Below are 12,166 nucleotides of genomic sequence, written 5' to 3' on the forward strand. Positions count from 1 at the left end.
TATGGTAGCCATAGCAGAACCGAAAACGTCTTAAAATTGTTGTAACAATAGTTTATGGAAAACCGAAAAAATTACTGCCTGAGTCACGGACAATGTCGCTTTCTTTAAGATGTTTCATGGCACTGCCAAAAATTGTGCAAGCATACTATCAACCACGATGTCCCCAGGATAAAATAGCCCAAATCACTGTATAAGATTCCCACTGCACTGAGGGAACCTTTTCTAGAATTACACCCTCTTGTATGACTTGAAAAGTCACTCTAAAAGGCAACCGAGAAATGTGACTTAAAAAGTCACTCTTAAAACCAACCGAAAAATATGACTTACAAAGTCACTCTTAAAGGCAACCGAAAAATATGACTTACAAAGTCACTCTTAAAGGTAACCGAAAAATATGACTTACAAAGTCACTCTTAAAGGCAACCGAAATTTTAGAGTGACAAAAAGAAAAAGGGATAAGTTTGCCGAAAATGCATCGGCTGAAATATGGGAGGGAGAAAGAAAAGTTGAGGAAATGCTTCTCAACTGGGGCAAGGAAAAAAGAAGAAATGAGCTCTCTATATATAGGGAGTGAAACACTATTCAAGTGTTTATCCTGAGCGATGTGGGACTGAAGCTTTTTTTTTCTTTTTTTTTCCTTTCTTTTTTTTTCAAACTTTCATTTGTTCTAACATATCACGATAAAAGAAATCTAAAGTACTTAAGCTTGTACAAATTACAATTGTTCTCTATGTATTTTCATACTTTGAAAATTTTCTATGATTTTTTCATTGTCAATACTATCAAAAATATCTATCTCTATGTATGTAACCAAACAATCATTCAATCATTCATCTCCTGTGTTATTCCGCATTATATTCTTCACGAAATTCATTGTGGAGAAGCATCTTTCAATTGTTGCGGTTGCCATAGGCAAAATAAAACTAACTTCACAAGCAAGTATACCATTGGATACACAATTTAATTTTTAGTTTTCACCAACATTTGAGAAAGATCAACAATCCTTTTTAACTTTAAAAACTGATTATCAAACCGAACATCTCTAATAAAAGTTTCAAGTTGACTTTGAAGTCCCATAAGTTCCATATAAGAAAATTTTGATGGATAAAACTTAGTCAAACAAATCAACTTTTCCTTACAAAATGCAAATGACTCTAATGGTGTTGAGGAATCCCTTTTTAAAAATTTCTTCATTTTTAGCACACTACAAAAAGAAGAAGCTAATTAAGGTAAGAAAAAAAAAGAACAGAATAAATCCAATCTCCTTATTGCTTACAAATAAAACCCTACACTATGTTAAGCCTCATCAATAATTTATATTAAAAATTTGAAAAGAGTAAAAGACTATTTTTTTATAAAAGTATTATCGCAATTTTACAAAAATCGCAACTCTGCAAAGACTGCAATGCTACCAATTCACACAACACACACATCCATGAAAGTCCACTATAATTTCGTGAACGTGAATAATTGAATAATTTTAGGAATTAAATCTAATTAGATTTATGGAAAATGAATAAAAAGTGTAAGTGAGTGATAGAGTGATTTAGGGTGAGAGACGGTGGTGTTTAGCCATTTTGAGAAATGGGAGGGCCAAAGGGAGTGAGGGACGATTCACATTGTAATTAAACGTGTGTGATAAGTTACTAATTTAGTGTGAGAAATGTAACACCCTTCGTTAAAATAATCAACACTAAAACACCATTAATCCTTATTTCTTTATATCAAGAACACAGTAAAATAAAAATGCTCCTAAAAGAATTATACCATGGAAATTTGGAAAGGTATGCGCTTTACTCACCTCTTGAAGTAAATAATTCGAGTTTTTCATTAACTTTGTCTCAAAAAATTTTTTTGCATTCTTCATTCTTATCAATCCTTGAGCAACCCACTAATGTCAAGAGAGACAATTTATTTGTGTGATCTTAGGAAAAAAATTGTCTATCCTTATATAAGCGTTGTACGTAATTTGAAATTATCTGTTGAAATTTGTTTAATCAATCTTTCTTTATCTCTTATTTTTATTACTTTTATCCAATCTAATATATTATTATACTAATACTTTTTTTTAAAAAAAATAACAATCTATTATATTAAAATAATTTAATCTATCTTTTCCTTTACGAAAAGATATATTTTGATAATCTTTATTTAAATAATTATTATATTATTTTGGGATGTTATATGAAACGATGTGTTCTATGTAGTGTGTGGTGTGTGTTTTTTTTTGTTACGGTAACAATAATGACAATTGGACTAAATGGTTTGGGTTTGAGCTTATAGTTTTTGTATTGAATGTCTTATGTTCATTTGGACTTTAGGTTCAAAAAAATCCAATAAGAACAATATATAATTTTTTGAGTGTTGCTAGGTGCATCCAGCATTATTGCTGGTGCACCCAGCATTCTAAAAAAATGACAAAATTGCCCTTGTTTGGTTTTTCTTTTACGGATCAAGTTGATCCGTAACTTTCAGATCAACTTGATCCGTAAGAGGAAAAATAAAAATTTTGTTAATTATACAAGATATTTAAAGATATTTATTTTGCTAATCAATCAATCATAATCATAATTCATGCTAATCAATCAATCATGTTAATCAATCATAATTCCCTAAAAGAGGATATATCTATATATAATCATAATTTATGCTAATTATGATTGAATTAGATTCAGTTTTCTCAGATATATCCTCTTTTAGGGAATTATGATTGATTGACATGATTGATTGATTAACATGAATTATGATTATATATAGATATATCCTCTTTTAGAAATTATAATTGATTAGCATGATTGATTGATTAGAATGAATTATAATTATATATAGATATATCCTCTTTTAAGAAATTATGATTGATTATCATGATTGATTGATTAACATGAATTATGATTATGATTGATTGATTAGCATGAATTATGATTATGATTGATTGATTAGCATGAATTATGATTATGATTGATTGATTAGCAAAATAAATATTTTTAAATATATTGTATAATTAACAAAAAAAATTTTTTTACCTCTTACGGATCAAGTTGATTCGGCAGATCAACTTGATCCATAAGAGGAAAACCAAACAAGGGCAATTTTACCATTTTCTTAGAATGTTGGGTGCACCAGCAATAATGCTAGGTGCACCTAGCAACACTCTAATTTTTTATGGGGGCAAAACTTTTTTTATATAAAAAAAATCTGGTAGTAGCAATGCGACCCACAACATATAAGGTGCATCCGCCAGTGTGTGTCAGATTATTAAAGGTTTAGTAAGTTTTTAGCCCCACAATTTATTTAGTAGGTTTAAGTATTTTTATTTTTTAAAGGGTCATTTAAATCCCTTATTTTTATTGAAATGGGTTCAATTTAATCCCTTTATTTTGGATATGTATGATAAAGTTCTATTTTCTTTTTCTTAGCTTTGAACATTTTTTAAAAAAATGGGTCAAAATTTGGTTTAAAATGGGATAAAATTGGACATATTTAAGAAACACGGAACCTAATTAAAACATCTAAAAATAAAAGGATCAAATTGAATCCTTTTTTTAAAAAATAGACTTAATTAAAACTTTAAAAAATAAAATGATTGAATTAAATCTAATAAATTAATTAAGGGACCAAAAAATAATTTAACCCATTATTAAATGCACAAATTTTAATATTTAATGAGGTTTTATTTTTGATATTTTATGCTTTAATACTTTCTTTGACCCTAGAAATGTTTTTTTTTAGTCCCAATAAATTATATTTATTTTTGTGTTAGTATATGTAAATTAATGATGATGTAATGTCTCATGCTGATGTGATATGATAATGTTATTAAATGGTGATATGATATCATTATTTCATTTGTTATGTCATCAATTTGGTAAGAGAAACTCATAATCAGAACAAAAAACAAAACAAATATAAAACAAATACAAATTTCAAGATTAAAACAAGAAAAGAAAGAAGAAATTTTATAAGGATGAAAAACAAAAATGCTAAATTTCAAGAAAAAATATATTTAAACCTTTAGTATACAAGTAGATAAAATGATCAAGCATTTTCATTTCCGAGTTCTTAAAAGAGCAGTGTTCTAATGTTGGACATCAACATAATATCTAAAAATAGAGCGAGGTTTTACAAAAATTTTACAGTTTGCAATCATAATCATAATCATCATCAAAATACAAGGCGAAACATGACAGCAGCAGCAAGCCAACATCACCAATGGCTACCAGAATAAACTGCACCAAGGCAAAAGCAATAGCTAACAGAATACAGCTGATAGGCAACAACTATGAAGCTGCTCTACCAGTAGTTTGCGTCCCACATATTATGCAGCCAAATAATCTGCTTTTTCGGGTGAAATTGCATTTCAAGCAACGGTGCCATCTAGCAGCATCAAAGAAATGTGTCTGCTCTGCTAACAAACTTACGGAATATTTCCCCAATCTTTACTTTGACAGCCATGTGGAAAATATCAGCAAAGGAAGCATTAAAAGCAGTCCATAGCACACCAAAGTATCGATGCTTTCAGAAGTATTGGCATTGCTGAGAATAGCACTCCATAGTGGTCCAACACTATACCAGAGATATTTCTGCATAACGAATCCAGTGTCCATGATTTTCAGCTTTACATGAAACAGTTTAAATTGTAAAAGCAATCTGAATGAGGCATAAATTAAATTCACCTCAGCAGTTAAATTATTAAATTGATCCTCGTCATCCGAGTCACTGTCAGAGATTGATTCATCCAAAGACATATTGCTTTTAGCTTCCTCAATTTTTTTATTTGACCGGGATCTGTAGGCTGAATCAGTATGTATCGTTTTCATTACAGAACCAAAGAAGTTTGTCACAGGTACCTAGAAAGAAGAGACAAGACAAGAACATTACTTTAATCAAACAAAGCATCAAAAGTGGCAGATATCAAACTAAATAAATCATTGAACCTATCCAATTAAAAACTAAAAATTGAGCTAAAAGATAAAAATCAAAACCAAATTTAAAAATCAATTCAATCCAAACTAAACTAAAAGTGCGAGCGAAGTTCTCTATTTTGTACATATTTAAGAATTTTCCTATCATGCTGTTTGCCAAATTTAATTTCCTTGATTGAATTTGTATATATGCTGTAAGATTGATAATTAATTTTGACTGTATTTCATGAATTTGGATAGTCATACATGTATATATAAAAAAGATCTATTTAGATTGAGGATTGGATTGGATTTATATTTTGAAACAAACCAATTATATGTTATTATAAGGCAGTGTTATGCCGGGATCAAACTTAGTCTGGTCAATTTAATTAACAGAAACCTAGCCTAGGGATCCAATTAAAAATAATTTAAAAGTTCAGAGAGCCTATTACAAACTTCTGAAGGTTTAGGGACCAATTTAAAAATTCTCAAATAGTTCAAGAACTAACAGATTAATTTAACCTTAGAAAAGTAGATTCCTTATTCACCAAACAAAAAAAAGAAAACTAGATTCCTTAACACAAACAATAAATTTACGAAAGAAAAAGGAGCAAAAGATTAAAAATATGTCCATAATTTTATTACCTCCTTTAAATAGCGTTGGTATATATCCATTCTGTAATATGCAGTCGACATCAACAAATTTGGATTATATGAATTGAAAAGGCTGCAAAACAAACACCCAAAAAAACTGAGTAGACAATTTAGCCTTCATTGGCATGCTGCAAAAATCATTCCAGCTGCTTTTAAGTCTAATTAATGATTTTGCTTTACAAATAAGAGAGGATAATGATTTCGAGCGTTTACAAATGATAGGAAACATGAAAGTTGTTTTACCAAAAATGGGTCAATTAAGTTTTATTCACCAATTGGATTTTAAAGAGGATTGTTTCAAACAAAGATTAAGAAATAGAGCTGCAACAAATGTTCGGAAAGTAAAATTCAATTAAAAAAACAAAAGAAAAGAACAAGCATACTCTATAGACACTTGATAGCAAGGACAAAATCCTTGACGTGAAAAGGCTGATAAAATTTTTAGTACCTGCTCAACGAAGCATTGTCATACATATTCAGCCTCTCAAAGAAAGCAAGAGTGTAAAATGTAAAACGATCAACAACTGAAACGCCAACCTGAATATTTTAAAGAACAATTACCAAAGAAATTTATTTGTGCAGAACATGGACTTAAACAAGAAGAAACCCAATGGATAAACTGTAGCAAATTATGTCAAATAATTGTGTGAAGGACTATTAAATTCATACATACATCTGAATCCAAATGATGTGAATATGAATTTTCTCCTTTCATACTACTTCCAATTGCCAAAACACCTGGTGAATGAAGCTGCCAATGCTCGGAAAAAGAGCAATCAGTAACAAAACTTAGGGAAGAATAATCAGCTAGACAGAAAAAAATAATTTCTTATTATCACATAATAAGCAATTATAAATTCCAGGTGGAAATTGAAACAGACTGGCTTGGCATGACCTAGGGAAGGGGAAGTAACAAAAAACAAAAAGCAGACTGTTCAAACTCATATTCTTTGTAGTTCGAGATATGATGTTTAATTGGAAGAAAAATATGTTATACAATTAGTTATGAAGGTATATGTTATAGCATGGGGATGAAGCAAAAATCACAACCCTCAGTATAGAAAGTTGTAAATCTCCTTTCATCAAAATTATGTAATTGCCACAAAAATGCTCATGACAGAAAGCAAAGTAACCATCATTTATACAGAAGGACAATAATTCAGAAGGAAAATTGACTGAATTTTTTTTTAATAAAACTCTTTCATAATTTTTTTTTTGAATAAAAATTATAGATATAAAATAATGAAATCTAAAAATTTTGGCCCCCTTAGAACACAAGTAGCTCCGCCCCTGATTACCCAGGCACTGTTTTACCAATGATAGAAAATATGACCATTCCATCAAGGGCAAGAACATCATTTAAGAAAATAAATCTAATGAGGAACACAGTATGCATTAAACTTGGACAGATATCAACTCTAAAACTAACATTTTGCACAATTGAATTTCAGAGTATGTACTGAACTACTGCTGTACTACTGCTGTAAAGGTAACAGAAAAAAATATGTACAGAGTAGAACTGTACTCCAATATGCACTTCAATGTTGATTAATTCTGGACAATGAACACTCAAGAATCAAGATCACAAACTGTTATTTCATAAGAATCGGCATAGGATTTTTAAAGAATGATAAAAATGCAAAATCAACGAGACCTGGGAAAAAAGAGTAGAGGCTTGGCAGGTGTCCACCATTATCAGAAGCTCCTTAAACCTAACAATTCCCATTATGAGTATGAGCCAAAAATGAGTTCTTAGTCCAATACATAAGCATAAGAAATCAGAGTCCTTGTTCGTGAGTCTATTTGTCAAGGACACGATTAGCTTTGTTCCAGTGATTTCCTCTTCCAATGCATAAGCATAAGGAGGACTCATTATCCTCCTCTTTGTAAGAAAAATCACCACCCCAACAAATAATACTTCATTAATAAAAAATTCATTTTCATTTCATGTAATCAATTTACAATTCATAGGTCACAAATAAAGAGTTGAATAAGAAAGAATACCTGCGCTTCTCTTTCATTTGCTTCACAGCATCAGCTAAATCGTGACTTTGAAGCTCTTCCGAATCCTGAAACTTCAAAAACTCATCACCTCCATGCCCTGTCATATACAGAAGAATATGACTTCCCTCATCACTAAGAAGTCGTTTGGACCTTGGAACAGATGTCTCATGACGTCCAGTAAGTACCCGTAAAAAGTTTTCCACTGTCACTTCATAGCCACGATAGTCTACCTGAATGATTGCGGGCAAATGATCATCTTCTAAAACATACTACATATCATGAGCCCTAAAAAGTAGAAAGAGACAATTATTCTCTCTTCTAAATACTACAAGAGATTGAGAAACAATTAAATGAGAGAAGAAAATGAACATGGGGCTTTTTCAAGTTTAGCCATTGAACATTATATCACTAGTACCTTCTCCACTAGAGAATATAACATTTGGAATGAAGATGAACATATAAACATAACAGTTATGAACTTTTGCGTAGGATCAAGTAATGTGCCTAGACACGGAAGACTTCTTTCGATCTATAGTGAAAGCAAGAAGCAAACTCGTCCTTGACTGAGCCTCTCCTAAAGTAACACAAGTTTTTCTGAATATTTCTCATTGATTAAATTTCAATCAAGTCTACCCCTTTAAATAGGCACAGACATATTCCTAATAATCCTAATTGATAGGATCATAACTAACCAAAGTTATCAAACTCAAGAGTTTACGTAGACTCGTGGGAGCTCCGTAAACTTGACTCGTAGACTTGTAAGAACCTGCTTCATATAAAAAAAAATGATAAAATACCTATAAATAGCATACTAAATTACTAATTCAACATTTCAATACCTTAATAAAGCAAAATAGTAATCCACAAATTCCAAAATACTAAAATAACCAAGTCTAGTAGTACATCACTACTACTTAAGTCCAATCTTACACCAAATAAAACAAATAATAAGTTCACACAATTACAAAACATAAGTTCTTACACTGATAACACTTACATAACTAAAAAAGGACAATGCCACTTAGATAATCCATAAAATAACTTAAATCAATTCTTGGAAAAATTCAAGAAATTTTATCTAGATAAGGAAGCACAGATGATGGAAGGAGAAGAGAGATATCGCCCAAAATTGTTAAATTTATTGCGATAACAGAATTTACAATGAAAGTGTTCAAAGCACTCTCAAGCTCTCTGAAACCAAAATACAGAGCTTCTTATAAAGAAGACAACAATTAACTGTCTAACTAAAAACAATTACAACAGAAAATAGTTATAGTCACAACACAACCTATGTTAATGAACCATTAGACTGGACGCTCCACCATATTATAGAGGATTGGATGACCTATGCGGAAGACAAGAGTACTGGATCAGACGACCACTGCTGTCCACCCTATCTCTATCATACATCGTCCAACAATCAACATCAATACAATGCAGTACAATACATGAACGTTTGGGTTTAATTTTTTAATTCAATAAACTCAGACTTAAATCACGAGTTTACCGAGTTTACTCCGAGTCTACCAAAAAGCGAGTTTGTTAACAAGTTAACTCGGAAGGTTTATGTGAACTCGTGAGATTGTTAACGAATTAACACTCAAGTTTGATAACCATGTAACTAACAATTGATCCTAATTTATAAAATAAAAATAAGAGATCCCTAATTAATAAGATCTTATCTAAAAATTACCCTGATTAATAAAATAAGAATTTGAACTCAGAAAAAATAAAGAAACAAGATAAACTAAATAATTCAACATTTAGATATGATAGTCCTAATTTGTGGCCATATTAATTACATGAAAGTAAAAGATAATTTCTAGAGGTAAGCAGACTTTTTACAAGAGAGACAAACTTAGGTAACTATCAGAGAAGTTATGGGCTTTATATAATCCATTAATTATCAATGTGCAACTTTATGGGCTTTATATAATCCATTAATTATTAATGTGCAACTGCCAAATAGATGAACTAAACTATTATAAGGTAGATTCAAACCTTACTCAGAAAGTTCTCTACCAGGTGCAGCTTAGCTCTGTTCGGCTCATTATGAAGCAAAGTCTTGATAGCAACACTTACATTTTGTAACAATTTCATTAATTACACGATCGTACCACATGTGCCACCATAGCAAAATGTATGAATAATTAAATATAATGTATATGTTTTTAAAGGAATCTCAAAGCTTATTTAGAATTTTAGATATTTATACCACAAGCATATGAATACAGTCAATGAAGCAAAGCTAGAGAAGCCTTTGCCCAACTAATAGAGAACTCCCCATATCCCAGATAAAGTTCTTGAGATAGGTTCAGAGATATCATGGGATTTTTATATATAATAAAAGCCTCAAGATAGAGCCCAATATATTGACAACAGAGTGCTATCAAAGATAGTCGACTAGTCAAGCCAGTTGCCCTCAGCAAGGATGGCAGAATTTGATTGCATCATTTTAGACAACCTGAGGAACTTTTAATTGGAAAGAGACATCCATCAAGCACAAAAATTATTGCTTTTGTATTAAATCTTATTGTCATGATGTAGGTTTTTATTTTGTTTTTAATTTGGCCACCAAATTGCCTCAAAGTGAGGCAGATTTTTTGGGTTGCAGCCTCAACCTGCCTTGGCCCTCATAACTACACACATGCTTACAAATTTGTCTATTGTAGGATCATTAGGATGCAGTACATTTCCAAAGGAGTCTCTGTTCTACTTCTACAACAAAACCATAAACAAAAAGTAAAGAACACATGCAAGAGATCTACTTCTACAGCAAAACCATAAACAATAAGTAAAGAACACATGCAAGAGATGAGTTCAGGATAAGTTTCATCCAGCTAATCTATAGCTTTGGAACCCAAAGTTCTTACAAACAATGATAAACCACATTTTGGAAATGTAATGATTAAATGAAAAAGTACCAACTATACAAATTGTTTAGCTTAGTGTTTGCGATTGTAAAACAAAAAATCCTAGGTTTGCACAGAGAGCCACGAGGCAGAGATAAGCTTAACAATAAAGATCTTCTCTATAATAGTCTATAAAAGATTCAGACATAAAAATGCACACCAAAAACTCACCTCAACATTATCCCCATACAGATTAAGTATATGGTTTTCATTATTAAAAACTTGGGCAGGGTACTTGTTTCTAGCATTACATGCCATGTCATCTGCTAGCATGAGTATAATCCTCTCATCCGGTATTCCTAGCCGTTTAACTGTCCTGAATGAGAAAGAAGTTAAAGACCAATAATAGATCATTGTCAAGCATAATTCAAACAATTTAAAAAAGAAAAAAAGGCTAAAGTTGTATACGTACCTATACAATGACAGGGTATTGGCCATATGCCGATAATTAAACCTGAACAAGGGAAGCAGCACATTTAGTATACTATCCATGCCATACAACAAGAAACCTAAAGGTAAAATATAATTCAAAATACCTCTGTAAGACACATAGCGAGTTGCCATAGTACTAAATAAACAACAAAATTTCATTTTCACCAAGCATTGCTGCCCAAGATACTCAACAAAGAATTAGGCAAAAACTAAAAAGTAAAAGGCCAAAAAAAATAATAGCACAAATGTTTTCAGTGCCTCCTGACTGATTTTTTTCTGTTTGGATGTACAATTTGTTAAAAAAGCGTTTCCCAGATTTGAGGGATTAAAAAATGCATATTTTTATTTGAGAGTCTAAATATGTCACAAGGGACAAAAACATATTTAAACCTAAAAAAAATCAATCTTAAGAATAAGAAAGGTTGATGTACCAGAAGCGAGACGTGCAGACCAAAACAGCCCAATTATTAGTGTGCATTGTAGACTCAAACGCAGATGAGGAGTATGCTACAGAGTAGCTCAGAAATATCAGCAGCAATACTTTCATGATCATATTCATAGGGAGCTTTGAAACACCTAATGCCATGCTTTTATTCTCTTTACCTAACTTGTCCTTCTTTTCTTCCGGTACCAAATAAGTGTTCCATCACATTCACTGCAACCACAAATCAATCCCGCAATCGCAAAACAGCTGATGATTCGGGTAGTTTAAGGATCATGTAGGTCAAATCAAACACTGAATTAAATGAGTTTGGTGTCGGCGTCAGCGGGAGTGTAAATAAATTAGGTAGTTCTTCGGGCGAACGAGATCGGCGTCTTCTGGTGGCAGTTCTTCTAGTTCTAGTTTTTCACAACCAACTCTTTCTTCGAGTATTTTTTTGGGGTTTATTTATTTACCATTTAGGCTTAGCCGCTTAGCCGTTGATGTGTGTATGTGTTTTTTTTTTTTTTTATTTCTTTCTAATGTGTTCTGGGCTAGTTTCCTTGGGTGGCCAGCAGATCCAGCATCAATGGGACTACTATTCCCACCATCATTAATGCTCTTCCCCCCTCTCTTCAAAAATATGCAAAAAGACACTCTTGCACTCCTATTTTTTTAATTCCCAATTTTTTTTTTTACTTTTATATAGTGTTTGGTTGGAGGGAAATGGAGGGGAAGTGTTGTTTGTGAATAAACAAGGCTAGTCGAATACAATTCATCTAACTTTTGCTCCAAATAATTCCAAAATTTGAGATTTTACATCAAACAATTTGTGTCAA

The 12,166-nt window shown here is 31.5% G+C and overlaps 1 protein-coding gene across 2 annotated transcripts; it reads right to left on the reverse strand.

Moving 5' to 3' along the window:
- Positions 1-4,017: 4,017 nt before the first annotated feature.
- Positions 4,018-11,784, reverse strand: LOC114409625 (putative GPI-anchor transamidase). Of its 2 annotated transcripts, XM_028373142.1 has the most exons (11): positions 11,510-11,784; positions 11,338-11,413; positions 10,887-10,928; positions 10,646-10,790; positions 7,563-7,792; positions 7,213-7,270; positions 6,232-6,309; positions 6,007-6,095; positions 5,550-5,631; positions 4,674-4,847; positions 4,018-4,580 (listed from the first exon to the last, which is right to left on the reverse strand). In XM_028373142.1, the coding sequence occupies exons 2-11, from the start codon at positions 11,382-11,384 to the stop codon at positions 4,437-4,439; spliced, it is 1,089 nt and encodes a 362-aa protein (XP_028228943.1). In that variant the 5' UTR covers positions 11,385-11,413; positions 11,510-11,784; the 3' UTR covers positions 4,018-4,436. The 2 variants fall into 2 exon arrangements, with proteins under 2 accessions (XP_028228943.1, XP_028228942.1); XM_028373141.1 differs by having other exon boundaries at positions 11,338-11,784.
- Between the last annotated feature and the right edge of the window lie 382 nt (positions 11,785-12,166).

The sequence above is a fragment of the Glycine soja genome, chromosome 4 (assembly GCF_004193775.1).
Source record: "Glycine soja cultivar W05 chromosome 4, ASM419377v2, whole genome shotgun sequence".
Classification (NCBI taxonomy): domain Eukaryota; kingdom Viridiplantae; phylum Streptophyta; class Magnoliopsida; order Fabales; family Fabaceae; genus Glycine; species Glycine soja.